The sequence below is a fragment of the Mobula hypostoma genome, chromosome 8, assembly GCF_963921235.1.
Source record: "Mobula hypostoma chromosome 8, sMobHyp1.1, whole genome shotgun sequence".
NCBI classification, from domain to species: Eukaryota; Metazoa; Chordata; class Chondrichthyes; order Myliobatiformes; family Myliobatidae; genus Mobula; species Mobula hypostoma.
Genome location: NC_086104.1, coordinates 115,202,084 through 115,226,734, shown reverse-complemented (window position 1 = coordinate 115,226,734; position 24,651 = coordinate 115,202,084). Strand labels below are relative to the sequence as shown.

The 24,651-nt window shown below is 45.5% G+C and overlaps 1 protein-coding gene across 4 annotated transcripts in view; it reads left to right on the top strand.

The window, feature by feature from the left end:
- Nucleotides 1-1,069: 1,069 nt before the first annotated feature.
- The window catches only part of LOC134350213 (myeloid cell surface antigen CD33-like), a 54,637-nt gene continuing 31,055 nt past the window's right edge, over nt 1,070-24,651 (top strand). Inside the window, exon 1 of one of the 4 annotated variants that reach the window (XM_063055210.1) lies at nt 1,070-1,350. In XM_063055210.1, coding sequence (XP_062911280.1) covers nt 1,342-1,350 — 9 coding nt within the window. In that variant the 5' untranslated portion in view covers nt 1,070-1,341. Of the gene's footprint in view, nt 1,351-1,927; nt 2,095-24,651 lie in introns of those variants that run through there. The other 3 variants (XM_063055207.1, XM_063055208.1, XM_063055209.1) reach the window with 3 other exon arrangements.

Here is a 24,651-nt window from a genome sequence, read left to right as displayed (position 1 = left end):
CTTCTTGGCTGTGCCGACCCATTTTCTGCCTAGTCCCACTGACCTGCACACGGACCATATCCCTCCATACACCTCCCATCCATGTATCTGTCCAATTTATTCTTAAATGTTAAAAAAGAACCCGCATTTACCACCTCGTCTGGCAGCTCATTCCATACTCCCACCACTCTCTGTGTGAAGAAGCCCCCCCCCCAGTGTTCCCTTTAAACTTTCCCCCCTCACCCTAAACCTTAAAAGAGAGAGACACACACGGGGATAGAGAGAGACAACAAGACAAAGACAAGGAGAGAGCGAGAGAGAGACATAGAGACTGACTGACAAACAGAGAGATATATGGGGGGCACAGACAAACACACACATAGAGTGACAGAGATACAGGCACAGAGAGAAGGTGAGAGGTAGAGACAGAGAGGGAGATTGAAGAGTTAAGTAGATGAAAAAGAAAGATGGAGACCTGTTGAGGACAGGGTGAGGCGGTGTGCAGTGGGGGCATGCTGACATTTTTACATCTGGTTTGTGTTAGTGTGAAAGAGTTGCTGGGCTACGTCTGAGCTGGAATAGCTCGCCAGCCCTGAGAACTTCCCTGAGGAAAATAGATAAAAATATTCTGACGTGCACAAACATTTCCGGATACCGTGTACCGTGTGCTGATAACTTTAAAAAGCTTAAACCGTGATAAACATGATAGAGAGAAGCCGAAGGGAATTTCAAAGGACGAAGAGAAACAAAAACACATACAGAAGGAAATGGATTTACAGCTGACTGGCCGCAAAATCAAAGCAGCGTGTGGAAGGGAAGCAAGAAATGTTTAAAAGGGGCCTCGCGTGATGACTGACAGCGATACGGCTGCAGAACAGACCAAGCCTTTGAGTAGAAGAAATCAGCACCTCGAGTCCTGGTCACGTTCATCTCTGTGGGTAACAAGTGGCCGGATTTGGAGGAAAGATTTGTGTAACTAAACGAGTTAATGAGCCCTGTTTGAACCACGTAGTTAATGCCCGAATTATTTGAGTGGGTCTCAGTGAATGAAGTACAGTTACGAGGCAAAGACTTGTGGTTTCCTTGTATGCTCATTTAATTGGCAGCGCTCCCACATTTCCAACAACCAGCCTCAGATTCTGCCCCTCAACCATATATGGAGGGGGAGACACACCCTCGGCTGGGCAAACGGCATAGGATTGAAAGGGTTAACCGGTTGATGGCAAAAGGACAAAGTGACGCTTCCTTATTCCATTTCCCTTTCCTGATTCACTCTCCATGGCCCAGGACACTGTACAGGGATAAGAAGCCCGGTGATCTGTGCACTGGGTGTGGGTCGGTACGAAGAGACACACGGCGGACATGTCCCAGGTAAGCGGTGCCCTGGATACACGTGCGTTCCCCACTCCTGCGCCTTGCTGTGCGGATGTGGCGACATCGAGGGCTTCCAGTCAGTCACCCAACCAAAAGGACATTACTACTTATTTAAACCTGGCTACAGAGCAACATTCCTTCAACAAGTGGTGGGGAGGAGGGAGCACCGCGGGAGGAGCGGGGAGCAGGGAGCAGGGTGCGCCGCGGGTCGGTCAAGGGGTTTAAGATTAGGGATAATTTGGACAGAGGAAAAGACTGGACATGAGTTTGAGAAATGTAAACTGGAGAAAGTGGCTGAGGTCGTGAGTCTGCGAGCCAGTCGGGCTGACAGGCCTCCAGGTTTGCGGAGAAGGAAACGGAGGATTGAATCAGAATTGATGAGGGTTTCTTCTGCTGATGGGACAGGGGCAGATCCAGTGTCAGTGTGGGGCGACGTTCCTGGGACATTACCACCCCCAGACAGGCCAGGCGATGCCAGGATCCCGAGATCGAGCTCGGCCAGAGAGAAGGGCATGGGTGGGGTATAGGAGTGGGTGAGGGAGGAGGTTCAGACACGTGAATTTCAGAGCTCGGATCTGGGTATTTGAATTCGGAGCCAACAAGAGTGCAGACTGGAATTATCGGGAGGTGAGAAGCCCATAGCTGAGAAAGGATGTATTTTATAATCTTATGAAATATGGAAACGTGCAGAGAAATGTGTCGTTTGCATTAACGACCTTCACAGCCCGAGGATAACAACAGGTACAGTGTTGGGGAGGGTGGTGACCCAGCAGAGGAAGTCACAGCGGCCAGGCCTCTGGTACGGGGTCTCGCTCGGTGACTCCGAAGGGAAGGGGGAGGGGAGCAGAGGCGAATTCGTTAGTTAGGGGAACGGAACGGAAAGGAGGTTCTGTGGACAAGAACGAGATTCCCGGATGGCATGGTGCCTCCCAGGTGCCAGGGTCCAGCAAATCCCGGATCGAGTCATCAACATTCTTAGGTGGGAGGGTGAAACATGACATAGGTAGGAAGAGTGACGAAGTTTTGCAAAGTAAGTTCAGGGAGTTGGGGGATAAGTTAAAGGGTAGGGTTAATGAAGCCAGAAATGCAAAGATTGTACAGTTTAACAAGTGGCGAGGGAGTTGGTGTAGGAGGGAGGGCGTCAGATAGTTTGGATCGTCGGCCGCTCTTCCAGGGAAGGTGGAACCTGTATAGAAGGGGCGGTTTGCACCTAAACGGAGTGGGGGCGGCGGCTGATATCCTAGCGGGAAGGCTTGCTAGTTCTGCTGGCGGTGGGGTGGTGCATGGGGGTGGGGGGGGGGGGAGGTGTTTAAACTTTGCAGGAGAACGGGAACCAGAGTGCCAGAACAATTAGTGGAGAGGTTGTGGAGAGATGTTGTTAAGACCTCAGACAAGGTCAGGAATCAAAAGTTGGGCATGGTGGAACTAATGTTCTGAGCTGCATATTTCAATGCGAGAAGTATCGCAGGAAAGGCAGACGAGCTTCGGGTGTGGATCAACACCTGGCATTATGATATTGTAGCCATTAGTGAAACTTGGCTGCAGGAGGGGTAGGACTGGCAGCTCAATATTCTGGGGTTCTGTTGACTTGGACATGACAGGGCTGGAGAGTTTAAAGGGGGAGGGGTGGTGTTACCAGTCAGGGAAAATGTCAAAGTAGTGCTCAGTCAGGACAGACTAGAGAACTCATCTAGTGAGGCTTTATGGATGGAACTGAGGAATAAGAAAGGTATGACCACATTAATGGGGCTATATTACAGACCATCCAACTGTCTGTGGCATTTAGAGGAACAAATTTGTGCAGAGATAGCAGATTGTTGCAAAAAAACATATGGTTGTTATAGAAGGTGATTTTAACATTCCACATATTGACTGGGAAAATGACTGGATAGGATAGATTTTGTCAAATTCGTGCCAATGATGCCCTAACGAGACAGTGTGTGATACTTTATTTTCTATTAGGGAATGAGACCGGGTAGGTGACAGAAGTTTGTGTAGGTGAACACTTCTAATAGGGAATGAGACCGGGTAGGTGACAGAAGTTTGTGTAGGTGAACACTTCTATTAGGGAATGAGACCGGGTAGGTGACAGAAGTTTGTGTAGGTGAACACTTCTATTAGGGAATGAGACCGGGTAGGTGACAGAAGTTTGTGTAGGTGAACACTTCTATTAGGGAATGAGACCGGGTAGGTGACAGAAGTTTGTGTAGGTGAACACTTCTATTAGGGAATGAGACCGGGTAGGTGACAGAAGTTTGTGTAGGTGAACACTTCTACTTCTTAGGGAATGAGACCGGGTAGGTGACAGAAGTTTGTGTAGGTGAACACTTCTATTAGGGAATGAGACCGGGTAGGTGACAGAAGTTTGTGTAGGTGAACACTTCTATTAGGGAATGAGACCGGGTAGGTGACAGAAGTTTGTGTAGGTGAACACTTCTATTAGGGAATGAGACCGGGTAGGTGACAGAAGTTTGTGTAGGTGAACACTTCTATTAGGGAATGAGACCGGGTAGGTGACAGAAGTTTGTGTAGGTGAACACTTCTATTAGGGAATGAGACCGGGTAGGTGACAGAAGTTTGTGTAGGTGAACACTTCTATTAGGGAATGAGACCGGGTAGGTGACAGAAGTTTGTGTAGGTGAACACTTCTATTAGGGAATGAGACCGGGTAGGTGACAGAAGTTTGTGTAGGTGAACACTTCTATTAGGGAATGAGACCGGGTAGGTGACAGAAGTTTGTGTAGGTGAACACTTCTATTAGGGAATGAGACCGGGTAGGTGACAGAAGTTTGTGTAGGTGAACACTTCTATTAGGGAATGAGACCGGGTAGGTGACAGAAGTTTGTGTAGGTGAACACTTCTATTAGGGAATGAGACCGGGTAGGTGACAGAAGTTTGTGTAGGTGAACACTTCTATTAGGGAATGAGACCGGGTAGGTGACAGAAGTTTGTGTAGGTGAACACTTCTATTAGGGAATGAGACCGGGTAGGTGACAGAAGTTTGTGTAGGTGAACACTTCTATTAGGGAATGAGACCGGGTAGGTGACAGAAGTTTGTGTAGGTGAACACTTCTATTAGGGAATGAGACCGGGTAGGTGACAGAAGTTTGTGTAGGTGAACACTTCTATTAGGGAATGAGACCGGGTAGGTGACAGAAGTTGTGTAGGTGAACACTTCTATTAGGGAATGAGACCGGGTAGGTGACAGAAGTTTGTGTAGGTGAACACTTCTATTAGGGAATGAGACCGGGTAGGTGACAGAAGTTTGTGTAGGTGAACACTTCTATTAGGGAATGAGACCGGGTAGGTGACAGAAGTTTGTGTAGGTGAACACTTCTATTAGGGAATGAGACCGGGTAGGTGACAGAAGTTTGTGTAGGTGAACACTTCTATTAGGGAATGAGACCGGGTAGGTGACAGAAGTTGTGTAGGTGAACACTTCTATTAGGGAATGAGACCGGGTAGGTGACAGAAGTTGTGTAGGTGAACACTTCTATTAGGGAATGAGACCGGGTAGGTGACAGAAGTTTGTGTAGGTGAACACTTCTATTAGGGAATGAGACCGGGTAGGTGACAGAAGTTTGTGTAGGTGAACACTTCTATTAGGGAATGAGACCGGGTAGGTGACAGAAGTTTGTGTAGGTGAACACTTCTATTAGGGAATGAGACCGGGTAGGTGACAGAAGATTGTGTAGGTGAACACTTCTATTAGGGAATGAGACCGGGTAGGTGACAGAAGTTTGTGTAGGTGAACACTTCTATTAGGGAATGAGACCGGGTAGGTGACAGAAGTTTGTGTAGGTGAACACTTCTATTAGGGAATGAGACCGGGTAGGTGACAGAAGTTTGTGTAGGTGAACACTTCTATTAGGGAATGAGACCGGGTAGGTGACAGAAGTTTGTGTAGGTGAACACTTCTATTAGGGAATGAGACCGGGTAGGTGACAGAAGTTTGTGTAGGTGAACACTTCTATTAGGGAATGAGACCGGGTAGGTGACAGAAGTTTGTGTAGGTGAACACTTGTATTAGGGAATGAGACCGGGTAGGTGACAGAAGTTTGTGTAGGTGAACACTTCTATTAGGGAATGAGACCGGGTAGGTGACAGAAGTTGTGTAGGTGAACACTTCTATTAGGGAATGAGACCGGGTAGGTGACAGAAGTTTGTGTAGGTGAACACTTCTATTAGGGAATGAGACCGGGTAGGTGACAGAAGTTTGTGTAGGTGAACACTTCTATTAGGGAATGAGACCGGGTAGGTGACAGAAGTTTGTGTAGGTGAACACTTCTATTAGGGAATGAGACCGGGTAGGTGACAGAAGTTTGTGTAGGTGAACACTTCTATTAGGGAATGAGACCGGGTAGGTGACAGAAGTTTGTGTAGGTGAACACTTCTATTAGGGAATGAGACCGGGTAGGTGACAGAAGTTTGTGTAGGTGAACACTTCTATTAGGGAATGAGACCGGGTAGGTGACAGAAGTTTGTGTAGGTGAACACTTCTATTAGGGAATGAGACCGGGTAGGTGACAGAAGTTTGTGTAGGTGAACACTTCTATTAGGGAATGAGACCGGGTAGGTGACAGAAGTTTGTGTAGGTGAACACTTCTATTAGGGAATGAGACCGGGTAGGTGACAGAAGTTTGTGTAGGTGAACACTTCTATTAGGGAATGAGACCGGGTAGGTGACAGAAGTTTGTGTAGGTGAACACTTCTATTAGGGAATGAGACCGGGTAGGTGACAGAAGTTTGTGTAGGTGAACACTTCTATTAGGGAATGAGACCGGGTAGGTGACAGAAGTTTGTGTAGGTGAACACTTCTATTAGGGAATGAGACCGGGTAGGTGACAGAAGTTTGTGTAGGTGAACACTTCTATTAGGGAATGAGACCGGGTAGGTGACAGAAGTTTGTGTAGGTGAACACTTCTATTAGGGAATGAGACCGGGTAGGTGACAGAAGTTTGTGTAGGTGAACACTTCTATTAGGGAATGAGACCGGGTAGGTGACAGAAGTTTGTGTAGGTGAACACTTCTATTAGGGAATGAGACCGGGTAGGTGACAGAAGTTTGTGTAGGTGAACACTTCTATTAGGGAATGAGACCGGGTAGGTGACAGAAGATTGTGTAGGTGAACACTTCTATTAGGGAATGAGACCGGGTAGGTGACAGAAGATTGTGTAGGTGAACACTTCTATTAGGGAATGAGACCGGGTAGGTGACAGAAGTTTGTGTAGGTGAACACTTCTATTAGGGAATGAGACCGGGTAGGTGACAGAAGTTTGTGTAGGTGAACACTTCTATTAGGGAATGAGACCGGGTAGGTGACAGAAGATTGTGTAGGTGAACACTTCTATTAGGGAATGAGACCGGGTAGGTGACAGAAGTTTGTGTAGGTGAACACTTGTATTAGGGAATGAGACCGGGTAGGTGACAGAAGTTTGTGTAGGTGAACACTTGTATTAGGGAATGAGACCGGGTAGGTGACAGAAGTTTGTGTAGGTGAACACTTCTATTAGGGAATGAGACCGGGTAGGTGACAGAAGTTTGTGTAGGTGAACACTTCTATTAGGGAGTGAGACCGGGTAGGTGACAGAAGTTTGTGTAGGTGAACACTTCTATTAGGGAATGAGACCGGGTAGGTGACAGAAGATTGTGTAGGTGAACACTTCTATTAGGGAATGAGACCGGGTAGGTGACAGAAGTTTGTGTAGGTGAACACTTCTATTAGGGAGTGAGACCGGGTAGGTGACAGAAGTTTGTGTAGGTGAACACTTCTATTAGGGAATGAGACCGGGTAGGTGACAGAAGATTGTGTAGGTGAACACTTCTATTAGGGAATGAGACCGGGTAGGTGACAGAAGTTTGTGTAGGTGAACACTTCTATTAGGGAATGAGACCGGGTAGGTGACAGAAGTTTGTGTAGGTGAACACTTCTATTAGGGAATGAGACCGGGTAGGTGACAGAAGTTTGTGTAGGTGAACACTTCTATTAGGGAATGAGACCGGGTAGGTGACAGAAGATTGTGTAGGTGAACACTTCTATTAGGGAATGAGACCGGGTAGGTGACATAAGATTGTGTAGGTGAACACTTCTATTAGGGAATGAGACCGGGTAGGTGACAGAAGTTTGTGTAGGTGAACACTTCTATTAGGGAATGAGACCGGGTAGGTGACAGAAGTTTGTGTAGGTGAACACTTCTATTAGGGAATGAGACCGGGTAGGTGACAGAAGTTTGTGTAGGTGAACACTTCTATTAGGGAATGAGACCGGGTAGGTGACATAAGATTGTGTAGGTGAACACTTCTATTAGGGAATGAGACCGGGTAGGTGACAGAAGTTTGTGTAGGTGAACACTTCTATTAGGGAATGAGACCGGGTAGGTGACAGAAGTTTGTGTAGGTGAACACTTCTATTAGGGAATGAGACCGGGTAGGTGACAGAAGTTTGTGTAGGTGAACACTTCTATTAGGGAATGAGACCGGGTAGGTGACAGAAGTTTGTGTAGGTGAACACTTGTATTAGGGAATGAGACCGGGTAGGTGACAGAAGTTTGTGTAGGTGAACACTTCTATTAGGGAATGAGACCGGGTAGGTGACAGAAGTTTGTGTAGGTGAACACTTGTATTAGGGAATGAGACCGGGTAGGTGACAGAAGTTTGTGTAGGTGAACACTTCTATTAGGGAATGAGACCGGGTAGGTGACAGAAGTTTGTGTAGGTGAACACTTCTATTAGGGAATGAGACCGGGTAGGTGACAGAAGTTTGTGTAGGTGAACACTTCTATTAGGGAATGAGACCGGGTAGGTGACAGAAGTTTGTGTAGGTGAACACTTCTATTAGGGAATGAGACCGGGTAGGTGACAGAAGTTTGTGTAGGTGAACACTTCTATTAGGGAATGAGACCGGGTAGGTGACAGAAGATTGTGTAGGTGAACACTTCTATTAGGGAATGAGACCGGGTAGGTGACAGAAGTTTGTGTAGGTGAACACTTCTATTAGGGAATGAGACCGGGTAGGTGACAGAAGTTTGTGTAGGTGAACACTTCTATTAGGGAATGAGACCGGGTAGGTGACAGAAGATTGTGTAGGTGAACACTTCTATTAGGGAATGAGACCGGGTAGGTGACAGAAGATTGTGTAGGTGAACACTTCTATTAGGGAATGAGACCGGGTAGGTGACAGAAGATTGTGTAGGTGAACACTTCTATTAGGGAATGAGACCGGGTAGGTGACAGAAGTTTGTGTAGGTGAACACTTCTATTAGGGAATGAGACCGGGTAGGTGACAGAAGTTTGTGTAGGTGAACACTTCTATTAGGGAATGAGACCGGGTAGGTGACAGAAGTTTGTGTAGGTGAACACTTCTATTAGGGAATGAGACCGGGTAGGTGACAGAAGTTTGTGTAGGTGAACACTTCTATTAGGGAATGAGACCGGGTAGGTGACAGAAGTTTGTGTAGGTGAACACTTCTATTAGGGAATGAGACCGGGTAGGTGACAGAAGTTTGTGTAGGTGAACACTTCTATTAGGGAATGAGACCGGGTAGGTGACAGAAGTTTGTGTAGGTGAACACTTCTATTAGGGAATGAGACCGGGTAGGTGACAGAAGTTTGTGTAGGTGAACACTTCTATTAGGGAATGAGACCGGGTAGGTGACAGAAGTTTGTGTAGGTGAACACTTCTATTAGGGAATGAGACCGGGTAGGTGACAGAAGTTTGTGTAGGTGAACACTTCTATTAGGGAATGAGACCGGGTAGGTGACAGAAGTTTGTGTAGGTGAACACTTCTATTAGGGAATGAGACCGGGTAGGTGACAGAAGTTTGTGTAGGTGAACACTTCTATTAGGGAATGAGACCGGGTAGGTGACAGAAGATTGTGTAGGTGAACACTTCTATTAGGGAATGAGACCGGGTAGGTGACAGAAGATTGTGTAGGTGAACACTTCTATTAGGGAATGAGACCGGGTAGGTGACAGAAGTTTGTGTAGGTGAACACTTCTATTAGGGAATGAGACCGGGTAGGTGACAGAAGATTGTGTAGGTGAACACTTCTATTAGGGAATGAGACCGGGTAGGTGACAGAAGATTGTGTAGGTGAACACTTCTATTAGGGAATGAGACCGGGTAGGTGACAGAAGATTGTGTAGGTGAACACTTCTATTAGGGAATGAGACCGGGTAGGTGACAGAAGTTTGTGTAGGTGAACACTTCTATTAGGGAATGAGACCGGGTAGGTGACAGAAGATTGTGTAGGTGAACACTTCTATTAGGGAATGAGACCGGGTAGGTGACAGAAGATTGTGTAGGTGAACACTTCTATTAGGGAATGAGACCGGGTAGGTGACAGAAGTTTGTGTAGGTGAACAGTTCTATTAGGGAATGAGACCGGGTAGGTGACAGAAGTTTGTGTAGGTGAACACTTCTATTAGGGAATGAGACCGGGTAGGTGACAGAAGTTTGTGTAGGTGAACACTTCTATTAGGGAATGAGACCGGGTAGGTGACAGAAGATTGTGTAGGTGAACACTTCTATTAGGGAATGAGACCGGGTAGGTGACAGAAGTTTGTGTAGGTGAACACTTCTATTAGGGAATGAGACCGGGTAGGTGACAGAAGATTGTGTAGGTGAACACTTCTATTAGGGAATGAGACCGGGTAGGTGACAGAAGATTGTGTAGGTGAACACTTCTATTAGGGAATGAGACCGGGTAGGTGACAGAAGTTTGTGTAGGTGAACACTTCTATTAGGGAATGAGACCGGGTAGGTGACAGAAGATTGTGTAGGTGAACACTTCTATTAGGGAATGAGACCGGGTAGGTGACAGAAGATTGTGTAGGTGAACACTTTGCACCCAGTGATCATAAAATAAATATGGAAAAAAGACAGGTCTGGTCCACAGATTAAGTTTCTAAATTGGAGAAAGGCCAATTTTGTTGGTATCAGAAAGTGATCTGGCAAGTGTGACAGCTTACTTTCTGGTAAAGATGTAGGTGGGATGTCTTCAAAAGTGAAATTTTGAGAGTACAGAGCTTGTATGTGCCTGTCAGAATAAAGAGTAAAGATAACAGATGTAGGGAACCTTGGTTTTCAAGAGATGGTGAGGACTTGATTAAGAAAGAAAAAGAGGTGCATAGCAGGTATAGGCAAGTAGGAAACCATGTAGAACTTATGGAGTATATGAAATGCAAGAGAACATTTAAGAAAGAAATCAGGAGGGCTGAAAGAAGGCATAAGGTTGCCCTAGCAGACAAAATGAAGGAGAATCCCAATGGATTTTACAGATATTTTAAGAGCAATAGGATTGCAAGGGATAAAATTGATCCTCTGGAAGATCAGAGTGGTAATCTATGCGTGGAGCCAAACGAGATGAGGGCCATCTTTGCATCTGTATTTACTCAGGAGACAGACACAGAGTTTATAGAAGTCAGGCAAAGCAACAGTGAGGTTATGGACACTATGCAGATTACAGAGGAGGAGGTGTTCGCAAATTAAGGCAAAATAGAGTAGATCAATCTTTAGGGCCTGACAAGTTGTTCCCTCAGACCCGTGGGAGGAAAATGCTGAAATTGCAGGAAGCATAGCAGAGATATTTAAATCATCCTTAGCATCAGGTGAGGTACTGGAGAATTGGAGGATAGCAAAGACTCTAAAAATGAACTAGGAAATTATAGGCCAGTGAGCCTGAACCCAGTAGGTGGGATGTTATTGGAAAGTATTGTAGGAGACTGGAGATATAAGTATTTGGATAGACATGGACTGATTAGGGATAGTCAATATGACTTTGTGCATGGTAGGTCATGTCTAATTAATCTTATAGAGCTTTTTTAAAGAAGTTACCAGGAAAGTGGATGAAGGCAAGGCATTGAATGTTGTCTACATGGACTTTAGCAAGGCATTTGACAAGATCCCCCATGGGAGCTTGGTCAAGAAAGTTCAGTCACTTGGCATACAAGATGAGGTAGTAAACTGGATTTGACATTGGAAAAGCCAGGGAGTGGTAGTAGATGGTTGCCTCTCTGACTGTAGGCCTGTGACTAGTGGAGATCCGCAGGGATCAGTGCTGGGCTCATTAGGCTTATTCAGAAAGTCAGAAGGCATGGGATCCAGGGAAGTTTGGCCAGGTGGATTCAGAATTGGCCTGCCTGCAGAAGGCAGAGGGTTGTGGTAGAGGGAATACATTCAGATTGGAGGATTGTGACTAGTGGTGTCCCACAAGGATCTGTTCTGGGACCTCTACTTTTTGTGATTTTTATTAACGACCTGGATGTTGGGGTAGAAGGGTGGGTTGGCAAGTTTGCAGATGACACAAAGGTTGGTGGTGTTGTAGATAGTGTAGAGGATTGTCAAAGATTGCAAAGAGACATTGATAGGATGCAGAAGTGAGCTGAGAAGTGGCAGATGGAGTTCAACCCGGAGAAGTGTGAGGTGGTACACTTTGGAAGGACAAACTCCAAAGCAGAGTACAAAGTAAATGGCAGGATACTTGGTAGTGTGGAGGAGCAGAGGGATCTGGGAGTACATGTCCACAGATCCCTGAAAGTTGCCTCACAGGTGGATAGGGTAGTTAAGAAAGCTTATGGGGTGTCAGTTTTCATGAGTTGAGGGATAGAGTTTAAGAGTCGCGATGTAATGATGCAGCTCTGTAAAACTTTGGTTAGGCCAGACTTGAAGTACTGTGTCCAGTTCTGGTCGCCTCACTATAGGAAGGATGTGGAAGCATTGGAAAGGGTACAGAAGAGATTTACCAGAATGCTGCCTGGTTTAGAGAGCATGCATTATGATCAGAGATTAAGGGAGCTAGGGCTTTACTCTTTGGAGAGAAGGAGGATGAGAGGAGACATGATAGGGGTGTACAAGATAATAAGAGGAATAGATAGAGTGGATAGCCAGCGCCTCTTCCCCAGGGCACCACTGCTCAATACAAGAGGACATGACTTTAAGGTAAGGGGTGGGAAGTTCAAGGGGGATATTAGAGGAAGGTTTTTTACTCAGAGAGTGGTCGGTGTGTGGAATGCACTGCCTGAGTCAGTGGTGGAGGCAGATACACTAGTGAAGTTTAAGAGACTACTGGACAGGTATATGGAGGAATTTAAGTTGGGGGCTTATATGGGAGGCAGGGTTTGAGGGTCAGCACAACATTGTGGGCCAAAGGGCCTGTAATGTGGTGTACTACTCTATGTTCTATGCTCTATTAGTGTATGTCATCTATATCAATGATTGGGATGATAACGTGGTCAAGTGGATTAGCAAATTTGTGGATGACACCAAGATTGGAGATACAGGCGACAGCAAGAAAAACTATTAGAACCTGCAGTAGCATCTGGACCAGCTGGAAAAATAGGCTGAAATATGACAGATGGAATTTAATGCAGACAAGTGCAAGGTGTTGCAGTTTGGTAGGACCAACCAGGGTAGGTCTTACATTGAGTGGGAGAGCACTGAGATGTGTGGTAGAACAAGGGGATCTGGGAATACAGATCCATAATTTATTGAAAGTGGTAAGACAGGTAGATAGGGTCATGAAGAGAGATTTTGACACATTGGCCTTCATAAATCAAATTATTGAGTACAGAAGATGGGATGTTATGTTGAAGTTGTATAAGACATTAGTGAGGCCTAATTTGGAGTATTGTGAACAGTTCTGGTCACCTACCTACAGGAAAGATATAAATAAGATTGAAAGAATACAGAGAAAATTTAACAAGGATGTTGCCAGGACCGGAGGACCTGAGATACAAGGAAAAGATTGAATAGGTTAGGACTTAATTCCTTGGAACATAGAAGATTGAGGGAAGATTTGATGGAGTCATACACAATTATCTGGAGACAGCAGCCAGAGAACTGGAAATGAATACCAATGAATTGATCCACTTGACCAGAAACAGGAGTGTGTGGGCTATGGCAGTCAAAGCTCAAACTGGGCATGGCACCTGGTGATGAGGCATAAATGCAAGCAGACTTTTTCCACTGAAGTTGGGTGGTACTACAATCAGAGGTCAGGCATTAAGATTGAAAGATTAAAAAATTTAGGGGGACCGTGAGGGGAAACCTCAGTCAGAGGGTCATGAGAGTGTGAGACGAGCTGCCAGCACAATGGTGTGTGCAAACTCGATTTCAATGTTTTACACAAGTTTGGATAGGTATATGGGTGGCAGAGTATGAAGGGCAGTGGTCTGGATGCAGATCAATGAGTGTATGCAGCTTAAATGGTTTGGCATGGACTAGATGGGCCAAAGGGCCTGTTGCTCGGCTGTACTTTTCTATGACTCTAGGAAGTGCTGGGGACAGTCTGTAAGTGTAGCCACGCTTCTGATGTTAGCATAGCATGCCCACAACTACTGATCCTAATCCGCAGGTGTTGGGAATGAGGAATGAAACCAGAGCATCTAGAGGGAACCAACGTGGTCATGGGAAAACTATATTAACTCCTTACAGACAGCATCCCGATCTTCCGATTACTGCATAATGCTAACTGCTTCACTACCATGTTGCTCTCGCTCACGATCATGCACACTGTCTACACCAGTGGCAATTTACAACAGTGACTTTGCCTCCTGACCTGCAACTCTCTGGGATCCGAGTGCCCAGGGGAAGCCCACACAGCCAGCTCCAGATGACAGGGTCCAATCTGTTTCACTGGAACCACGTGGCAGCCGTACTGCTGCTGTCCTCTCCAAGTGAAGCGTCATTCCAATTCGTTTAAAGCCGGGACACCCTCCCCAAGCCGACTAACAGCACTGTGGAGCACCTTCCCTACACAATCAATGGGATGGTTAACCACCAGCTTCTCAGAGGAGGGTGATAAATGTTGATCAGTCTCGAAATGAAACACTTACTGAGGATGTGAAACCCACTGAAATCACCATTTCCTCCCTCATCTGATCTATCTCTGATTGGTCAGGGGAATTTAGGGTAATTTTGCTGCACCGATTAAGGAATTAAATGCAGGGGCAAGCTTTATAACATTGTAAGAGGTGCAGACAATCAGTTCTGATGAAGGGAATCAGCCCGAAACATTGCCTGTTTATTCTCTCCATAGATGCTGCCTGATATGCTGAGTTCCTCCAGCATGCTGGGTTTATAGCTCCACATAATCAGTGTCCCGTTCTCTAGGTGGAAATGTCAAATACAAGAGGGCAGAGGTTTAAGGTGAGAATGGGAAAGTTTAAAGGAGATTTATGAGGCAAGTCATAAGCACAAGAGATTCTGCAGATGCTGGAAATCCAATGCAACACACACAAACTGCTGGAGTTGAAATTTTGGGCCAAGAACCCAGTCCTGATGAAAGATCTTGGCCTGAAATGTTGCCTTTTTATTCCCTCCATAGATGCTGTCTGATTTGCTGAGTTCTTCCAGCAGTTTGTATGTGTTGCATACAAGGAAAATTTGCTTTTTTTACACAGAGTCATAGGGGACTGGAACATGCTGCCAGAGAAGTAGTGGAATCAGCTAAGGTGGACATTTAAGGGGCATTTAGAAAGACACATAACAGGCTGAGAGAGAAGGGATATGGATCATGAGCAGATGGTCAGCACAGGCAATGTGGGCTGAAGGGCCTGTTACTGTGCTGTATTAGAACATAGAAGAGTACAGGCCCTTCAGCCTACAATGTCTCTGCCAACAACGCTGCCAATCCAATCTACTCCCATCTCCCTGCAATATGTTCTTGCTCCAGCTGTGTATGAGCAGAGGCAGAGCCCAGATCGGCGAGGGAGACAGGGAATGTGGGTGATGGAACTGAGACGGAGGTCATTGTAAGCAAATGGGACCAATGCGTGAGGTGCAATCTGTTAGGTCTTCATAAGTCATAAGGGAGAGCGCGGGGAGTTAGTGGACAGGGGTGAAGGGGGTATTAGATGTCTGGGGTGGTATATGAAGAGTGAGGGCAGGGGTTTGAGTCCAGGTTCCGCAGTCGAATATGAGCGATCTGGAAGATCAGGTCAGCAGGTGCTGAGGTCCCCAGGTCGGAGATCTGTATGGGCGGTGAGCTGTGGGTACAGTCGGGAGTCAGAAGGGTTAGTGACACCCACTGCTTCAGGCCATTGGGGGCTAGAGGTCCTTGTGAGTCCAGAAGTCAAGGTCCGAATGTCAAACCCGTGATGAGTGAGTCCTGGGGTCACTACCCAAACATTGGTGAAGTTTGGAGGGCAAAGTTGAAAGTCAAAATTTAGAGTGCATTGAGTCCAGAGCTAGAGCCTGAAGGGCAAGGATATGGGGAAAGGCCCAAAGGAGTCACAAGGGCCTGGGTCAAAAAGATTGGAGGCCATGTGTCCAAAAGTCAAGGCCCGAAGGTCAAATCTGTTATTAGCAAGTTACGGGGTCAATACACAGGGGCTGGCAAGGTCTGGAGGGCAGTTCAAAGTCAAGAGCTTGGCAAGTCCAGAGGATGATAACTGAAGTTGATGACTCTGGAGGTCAAAGACTCTGGGTCACCTTCTCTGGAGATCAGGGGCCCAAAGTCTCTGAGTCTGCAGGTCTGAGCCAGGGGCTGGATGTTAATGTTCAAACAGCAAAGACAAGCTTTTCTTTCATTTAAGCAATTTTACCTTCAATGTCTCTGTTCAATACATGACGGCTGCTACCTTTTATCCCCACAATCCCCCTGTTCTCCCTGGAGTGCATGCACATAACAGGGAAAGTGTGTAACCCTGCCAAATACTTACTTAGCCCAAATGACCAGAGCGCAACAATCTCCCATCCTTTTTTATGGGTATATTAAAAAAAATAAAAAATTTAGAGACAATTCAACTGTCCATTAGGGTATGAGAATTAGTTCTCAGAAAGGATCTGCTGAAACTGGAGAGGGTTCAAAGGAGGTTCACAAAAATAACTATATAAAAAACTGCACTATTCCTAACCACATCATCAAAGCCCTCCCAGTTTCTCCTGTTACCTGGTAGTTCTCTCTCCCCTCCCCCCAGCTTTTAAATGTATTCATTAGCTATTTTTCTCCAGTCCTGCTGGTATTTTGGCCCGAAACATCGACTATACTTTTTTCCATAGATGCTACTTGACCTGTTGAGTTCCTCAAGCATTTGTGTGTGTGGCTTGGATTTCCAGCATCTGCAGATTTTCTCTTGTTTGATGGCTCTGGGCCTGTATTCACTAGAATTCAGAAGAATGTGCATTGACATAATTGAAATGGTGACCAATCAAATGGTGAAAGGCCTTGATAGAGTCGATGTGGAGAGGATGTTTCCTGTGGTGGGAGAGTCTAAGACCAGAGGGCTCAGCCTCAGAATAGAGGGGTGTTCTTTTAGAACTGAGATGAGGAAGCATTTCTTTAGCCATTTAGCCAGACAGTAGTGAATCTGTGAAATTCATTACCACAGGCAGCTGTGGAGGCCAAGTCTTTATGTATATTTAAGGCAGGAGTTGATAAATTCTTGATTGGTCAGGGCACTAAGGGGTGCAGGAAGAAGACAGGAGACTGGGGCTGAGAGGAAAAATGATGAAATGATGAGCCATGGTGAAAGAGTGCAGCAGCCAAATGGCCTAATTCTGCTCCTATATCTTATGATCTTATGGTCTAACTCTTGCTGTTAATACAGTTATTAAGGTACCAAATGCCTTCACTAAGGGCCTTCAGCAGCACAAGAGCTGGCACTCCCTTCCTTGTGAGACAGTCAGCTAGTTGTTCCTTTGCAGTTGACCACAGCATGTGATGAATTTCCTGTGCTTGGACAAGTTCCTTGATGCTGCTTATCTCCAGACGAAGCCTCTTCTCTGTAACTCATTTGGTGGATTTGATGGCATCAACCAGAGAGTAGTTGTCTGTGGCACAAGTTATCTGTAGACTGTCCTTCTTTAGGTCACCATGGAAAAGCTCAGAATAGAGAGTGGCCAGAAAAACAGCATCGTCAATACCTTCAGACATTGCGAGAGTTTCTCCTGTCTGTGTACATCTCTTTTTGATTGCCAACAGAGAGGTGAAAATCTATCCTCTTCTCCCATCAGTACAATAAAATGTCCCCCTTGAATACATCCATCAGGAAGATTTCCAAATGAGGCATTGCTGAATACAACAAGCCTCAGTGAGCTATCTGTTCCAAACATGATGTCAGGTCTGCTCTGCCTTAATCTGACCTAGGTAACACATACAAAATGCCAGAGGAACTTGCTAGGCAGCATCTATGGAAAAGAGTACAGTTGATGTTTCGGGCCAAGACCATTCATCACGTCCGGAAAAAAATAGATGAGAAGTCAGAGTAAGAAATTGTGGGGCGGTAGGGGGGAGAGAAGGAAGAACCAGGTGGTGATAGGTGAAACCAGGGTGGGGGTGGGGGAAGAGCTGGGAAGTTGATGGTGAAAGAGATACAAGGGCTGGAGAAGGAGGGAATATGATAAGGAGAGGACAGAAAGCCATGGAAGAAAGAAAAAGGGGAAGAGCACCACAAGGAGCTGATAGGTAGGTAAGGAGATAAGATAAAAGATGGAAGTGGGAATAGGGGATGGTGAGGGAGGGTGGGGTTTGAGAAATTGATGTTCATGTCATCAGGTTGGAGGCTACCCAGATGGAATATAATGTGTTGCTCCTCCAACCTGAGTGTGGCCTCATCGTGGCAATAGAGGAGGCTGTGGACTGACAGAATGGGAATGGGAAGTGGAATTAAAATGGGTGGCCACTGGGAGATCCCACTTTTTCTGGTGGATGGACCATAGGTGCTCAGCAAAGCCATCTCCCAATCTGTGTCTGATCTCACCGATATACAGGAGGCCACACCAGGAGCACCGGATACAGTATATGACCCCAACAGACTCACAGGTGAAGTGTCGCCTCACCTGGAAGGACTGTTTGGGGCCCTGAATGATAGTGAGGGAGGAGGAGTAGGGGCAAGTGTAGGACTTGTTCTGCTTGCAAGGGTAAGTGCCAGGAGGGGAGGGACGAATGGACAAGGGAGTTATGTAGGGAGCAATCCCTGTGGAAAATTAGGGGGAGGGAAAAATGTGGTTGGTAGTGGGATCCCACTGGAGATAGGGGAAGTTATGGAGAATTATGTGCTGGATGTGGAGACTGGGGGGGGGGGTGGTAGATGAGGAGAAGAGGCACCCTAGCCCTGGTGGGGTGGCAGGAGGATGGGGTGAGGACAAATATACACGAAATGGAAGAGATGTAGTTAAGGGCGACATTGATGGTGGTGGAAGAGAAGCTCCTTTTTTTTAAGGAGAACATCTCCTTCATTCTGGAATGAAAAGCCTCATCCTGAGAGCAGATGCAGCGGAGATGGAGGAATTGCAAGAAAAAGATGATGCTTTTACAAGTCACAGGGTGGGAAGAGGTATAGTCCATGTTGTCTTTGCCCTTGTGATGATTTCTGTTCAGACAAGTCTGTTGAGTCCCCACTGCACTGTCTCTGCCACTGTTGAGCAACTCTTTGGGGCCTTTAGCTGCTTTCACCTCATCCCTGTCTGTGTTATGTGACTGTGTACCAGGTCAGTGCTTTTCATTTTTTGTAGCAATCACCATGGAGTTCTGATGGTCTTCAGCTGTGCTTTATGTAGTCTGGAATGATGCACCCTCACATGTGTACCTCATATGTCTCATGAATACCACAACTCCATCTTGACCAATGACAGCTCCAGGACCTTTCCACCTGTACAATCTGCTCCTTTGTAGTACACTTTGTTCCCTCTAACATATTTGTCATCTGTAGGACGGACCTGTGCCCTCAGTGCTTTTTGAATTCTCTCTGAACACTCTGCCTCAATGAATGCCTTCCTTGATGCATGTAGTGCTGAAATATGTTTCCCATCCCAGTCACTCCTTGTAGTGCCCGATAGAGCAAGTGGTCTGTCAACCAGTTCAGAGGGAAGGTTTGGATTCTGGCCAAACCCCAAATGAGATGGACTATAGCTGTGTACATTGTGCTTGGTATACGGTATACCCTGTCCAAGGCTGTCCCGACCACAGCCATTGCTTTGCTTTACCTTCAGCATTATTTCAGTAAGCGTTTGATTGTGTTGCTCCGGAAGTCCATTACTGTAAAGACTGTACACCACTGTTGTCTTTGTTTCAATGCTAAAGTTCTCTGCTCTATCTCTGAATTTATCATAGAAAGCCTATCGTATCTGCCTCCACCACAGTTGCCAGCAGCCCATTCCACACACTCACCACTCTCTGCATAAAAAAAATTATTAAATTCACCATCATTATCACTGAATACTTTCCTGTAAGTGAACTTATCATGAATGGATGAAGTTTTTTTTTACAACCTGTGAGGGTCTCCATGTACTTACAATGCTGTCAGCACTGAAACATGTGAACTCAGCAATGATGTGGAAATACTACACTCCTTGCTCCAGTTCGTGTAGGTTTATGGCTACTGTTTCATTGCGTTCAGGTGCTAGTGGCAGACTAACTGCGGGTTTGGGTTTGGACTTTCCAAACTTTTGGTGTGTCTCACAGCTGTCAATGATCTACTTTAAAATGGAAAAATAATTTACATCTTTCTTTCCTGAGCTCCTGAGCAGCTTCTGAAGTCTATCAAATGAAGCGTGTCCAAACTGCTTGTGAAGTTTGAGCAACACATTGCAATTCTCACCAATGGTCATGTTTTGTGTGACAGTTAGTTCTTCATTCTCACTTTGGTTCTCAGTAATGTCTTTATCCAGAATATTCACACAGTAATATCCAGAGCTGCTGAGTTCAAGCTGTTGAAACATCATTGCTTAGTCATCCTCCATATCCAGTACTGCTCCTACTTTCTTTAGGGAGATTTATTCAAGAGTAATCATCCTTCGGATCATTCGGGAGGCAGAGGCAGAAATAAACAGGAGTTACAGAGAGATAGTCACCCCTAAGAGTCAGGAGACAGGTAGCTGGGTGACTGTCAGGAGAGGGAAGGGGAATAGACAGAATGAGCAGAGCACCCCTGTGGCCGTTCCCACCAATAATATGTGTATCATTTTGGATACTGTTGATGGGGATGACCTACCAGGGATGAGTTGCAGTGGTTGCATCTCTGGCACTGAGATTGGATCCTCAGCTCAGAAGGAAAGGAGGGAAAAGAGGAGAGCAGTAGTGATAGGGGATTCAATAGTTAGGGGGACAGATGAGAGGTTCTGTGGAAGAGATCGAGAATCCCGGATGGTCTGCTGCCTCCCTGGTGCCAAGTTCTGCGATATCTCGGATCGAGTTCTCAGTATTCTCAAGAGGGAGGGTGAGCAGCCAGATGTCGTGGACCAATGACGTGGGTAGGAAGGGTGAGGAGGTCCTGAAAGGTGAGTTCAGGGAGTTAGGCGCCAAGTTAAAGGACAGGACCTCCAGGATAGCAGTCTCAGAATTGCTATCAGTGCCACGTGCAGGCGGGTTTAGAAATAGTAAGATAGCGCAGATCAACACTTGGCTGAAGACATGGTGCAGGAGGGAGGGCTTCAGATTTATAGATAATTGGGCAGTTTTCCAGGGAAGGTGGGACCTGTTCCGGCCGGATGGTTTACATCTGAACTGGAGGGAGACAAATATTCTTGCAGGTAGGTTTGCTAGAGAGGCTCCAGTGGATTTAAACTAGATACAAGGGAGGAGGGGAACCAGAGTGTAGGAACAGATGTAGGGGAGAAGGAAGAAAAAGGAGATAGTAAAGTTGTTTGTACCGTTAGTGATAAACAGAGAGTAAGAGGTGGAAAATTTCATAAATGCATTTATTTTAATGTTAGGAGCGTTGGAAGAAAGGTGGATGAGCTTAGAGCATGGATTGATACCTGGAAGTATGATGTTGTAGCTATTAATGAAACATGGTTGCAGGAGGGGTGTGATTGGCAACTAAATATTCCTGGATTTCATTGCTTCAGGTGCGATAGAATTGGAGGGACAAGAGGGGGAGGTGTTGCATTGCTTGTCAGAGAAAATATTACAGCAGTGCTCTGGCAGGATAGATTAGAGGGCTCGTCTAGGGAGGCTATTTGGGTGGAACTGGGGAATGGGAAAGGTGTAGTAACACTTATAGGGGTGTATTACAGACCACCAAATGGGGAGCGAGAATTGGAGGAGCAAATTTGTAAGGAGATAGCAGATATTTGTAGTAAGCACAAGGTTGTCAGTGTAGGAGATTTAAATTTTCCACACATAGACTGGGAAGCCCATACTGTAAAAGGGCTGGATGGTTTGGAGTTTGTAAAATGTGTGCAGGATAGTTTTTTGCAGCAATACATAGAGGTACCAACTAGAGAAGGGGCAGTGTTGGACCTCCTGTTAGGGAATGAAATAGGTCGGGTGATGGAGGTATGTGTTGGGGAGCACTTCGGGTCCAGTGATCAAAATGCCATTAGTTTCAATATAATTATGGAGAAGGATAGGTCTGGACCCAGGGTTGAAATTTTTGATTGGAGAAAGGATAACTTTAAGGAGATGCGATAGGATTTAGAAGGAGTGGATTGGGACAATTTCTTTTATGGGAAGGATGTGATAGAGAAATAGAGGTCATTTAAAGGTGAAATTTTGAGGGTACAGAATCTTTAGGTTACTGTTAGATCGAAAGGAAAGGTTAAAAGTTTGAAAGAGTATGGTTTTCAAGGGATATTGGAAACCTGGTTTGGAAAAAGAGAGAGATCTACAATAAATATAGGCAGCATGGATTAAATGAAGTGCTCGAGGAATATAAAGAATGTAAAAAGAATCTTAAGAAAGGAATTAGAAAAGCTAAAAGAAGATATGAGGTTGCTTTGGCAAGTAAGATGAGAATAAATCCAAAGGGTTTCTACAGGTATATTAATAGCAAAAGGATAGTGAGGGATAAAATTGGTCCCTTAGAGAATCAGAGTGGACAGCTATGTGTGGGACCAAAAGAGATGGGAGAGATTTTGAACAATTTATTTTCTTCGGTATTCACTAAGGAGAAGGATATTGAATTGTGTAAGGTAAGGGAAACAGGTAGGGAAGTTATGGAAACTATGATGATTACAGAAGAGGAAGTATTGGCGCTTTTAAGGAATATTAAAGTGGATAAGTCTGTGGGTCCTGACAGGATATTCCCTAGGACCTTATGGGAAGTTAGTGTAGAAATAGCAGGGGCTCTGACAGAAATATTTCAAATGTCGTTAGAAATGGGGATGGTGCTGGAGGATTGGCGTATTGCTCATGTTGTTCCATTGTTTAAAAAGTGTTCTAAGAATAAACCTAGCAATTATCAGCCTGTAAGTTTGACATCAGTGGTGGGTAAATTAATAGAAAGTATTCTTAGAGATGGTATACATAATTATCTGGATAGACAGGGTCTGATTAGGAAATGTCAACATGGATTTGTGCGTGGAAGGTCATGTTTGACAAATCTTATTGAATTTTTTGAAGAGGTTACTAGGAAAGTTGACAAGGGTAAAGCGGTGGATGTTGTCTATATGGACTTCAGTAAGGCTTTTGACAAGGTTCCACACGGAAGGTTCAGTCGTTAGGCATTAATAATTGAGGTAGTAAAATGGATTCAACAATGACTGGATGGGAGATGCCAGAGAGTAGTGGTGGATAACTATTTGTCAGGTTGGAGGCCGGTGACTAGTGGCGTGCCTCAGGAATCTGTACTGGGTCCAATGTTGTTCGTCATATACATTAATGATCTGGATAATGGGGTGGTTAATTGGATTAGTAAGTATGCAGATGATACTAAGATAGGTGGCGTTGTGGATAATGAAGTAGGTTTTCAAAGCTTGCAGAGAGATTTTGGGCCAGTTAGAAGAGTTGGCTGAAAGATGGTAGATGGAGTTAATGCTGATAAGTGTGAGGTGCTACATTTTGGTAGGACTAATCAAAATAGGACATACATGGTAAATGGTAGGGTATTGAGGAATGCAGTAGAACAGAGGGATCTAGGAATAATGGTGCATAGTTCCCTGAAGGTGGAATCTCATGTGGATAGGGTGGCGAAGAAAGCTTTTGGTATGCTGGCCTTTATAAATCAGAGCATTGAGTGTGGGAGTTGGGATGCAATGTTAGAATTGTACAAGGCATTGGTGAGGCCAAATTTGGAGTATTGTGTACAGTTCCGGTCACCGAATTATAGGAAAGATGTCAACAAAATAGAGAGAGTACAGAGGAGATTTACTAGAATGTTACCTGGGATTCATCTCCTAAGTTACAGAGAAAGGTTGAACAAGTTGGTTCTTTATTCTTTGGAGTGTAGATGGTTGAGGGGGGATTTGATAGAGGTATTGAAAATTATGAAGGGGATAGATAGAGTTGACCTGGATAGGCTTTTTCCATTGAGAGTAGGGGAGAGTCAAACAAGAGGACATGAGTTGAGAGTTAAAGGGCAAAAGTTTATGGGTAACACAAGGGGGAACGTCTTTACTCAGAGAGTGGTAGCTGTGTGGAACGAGCTTCCAGTAGAAGTGGTAGAGGCAGGCTGGCAGGCTCTATATTGTCATTTAAAGTAAAATTGGATAGCTATATGGACAGGAAAGGAATGGAGGGTTATGGGCTGAGTGCAGGTCGGTGGGACTAGGTGAGAGTAAGCATTCGGCACGGACTAGAAGGGCTGAGATGGCCTGTTTCTGTGCTGTAATTGTTATATGACAATAAAGACAAGATTTTCTTTCGTTTAAACAACTTTACTTTCAACGTCTCCATTCAATACATGAGGGCTGCCATCTTTTCATCCCACAAACACTTTTTCCTTATGATAGACATCCGTTAGTCTCATGAGACCATGGATTTGTGCCTTGGAAGGTTTCCAGGGTGCAGGCCTGGGCAAGGTTGTATGGAAGATCGGCAGTTGCCCATGCTGCAAGTCTCCCCTCTCCACACCACCGATATTGTCCAAGGGAAGGGCATTAGGACCCATACAGCTTGGCACTGGTGTCGATGCAGAGCAATGTGTGGTTAAGTGCCTTGCTCAAGGACACACACAATGCCTCAGCCAAGGCTCGAACTAGCGACCTTCAGATCACTAGACGAACGCCTTAACCACTTGGCCACGAGCCAACACTTTTGACTCCTCATGAATGTACAGGGAAAGTGCTCTTGCCTACTAAATACTTGTTGATTGCTGTTGAGTTGTCATCGACTCACGGCAAGTCTATGGAGAGTGCAGTTGTCCATAGGGTTTTTGAGGCAAGATTACCGGGCCTTTCTTCTGCACAGATACTGCTGCTGCCCAGGTTGGGACCTGGCCGGAGATGGCCTGTCTGTGTGTGTTGTGGGGTAACAGAATTGGGAGAAATGCACATAATTCACAACCGCCAACATTGAGTTGGGGTTTCACTTTAAGAGGCTGGTCTGCTGTGATGACGTTATTACATAAAGATTTTTAGCGTGCTTTTGTATTAAGGTTTTGGAGTTCAATAAAATGTGTTACGAGTTTCATGATCA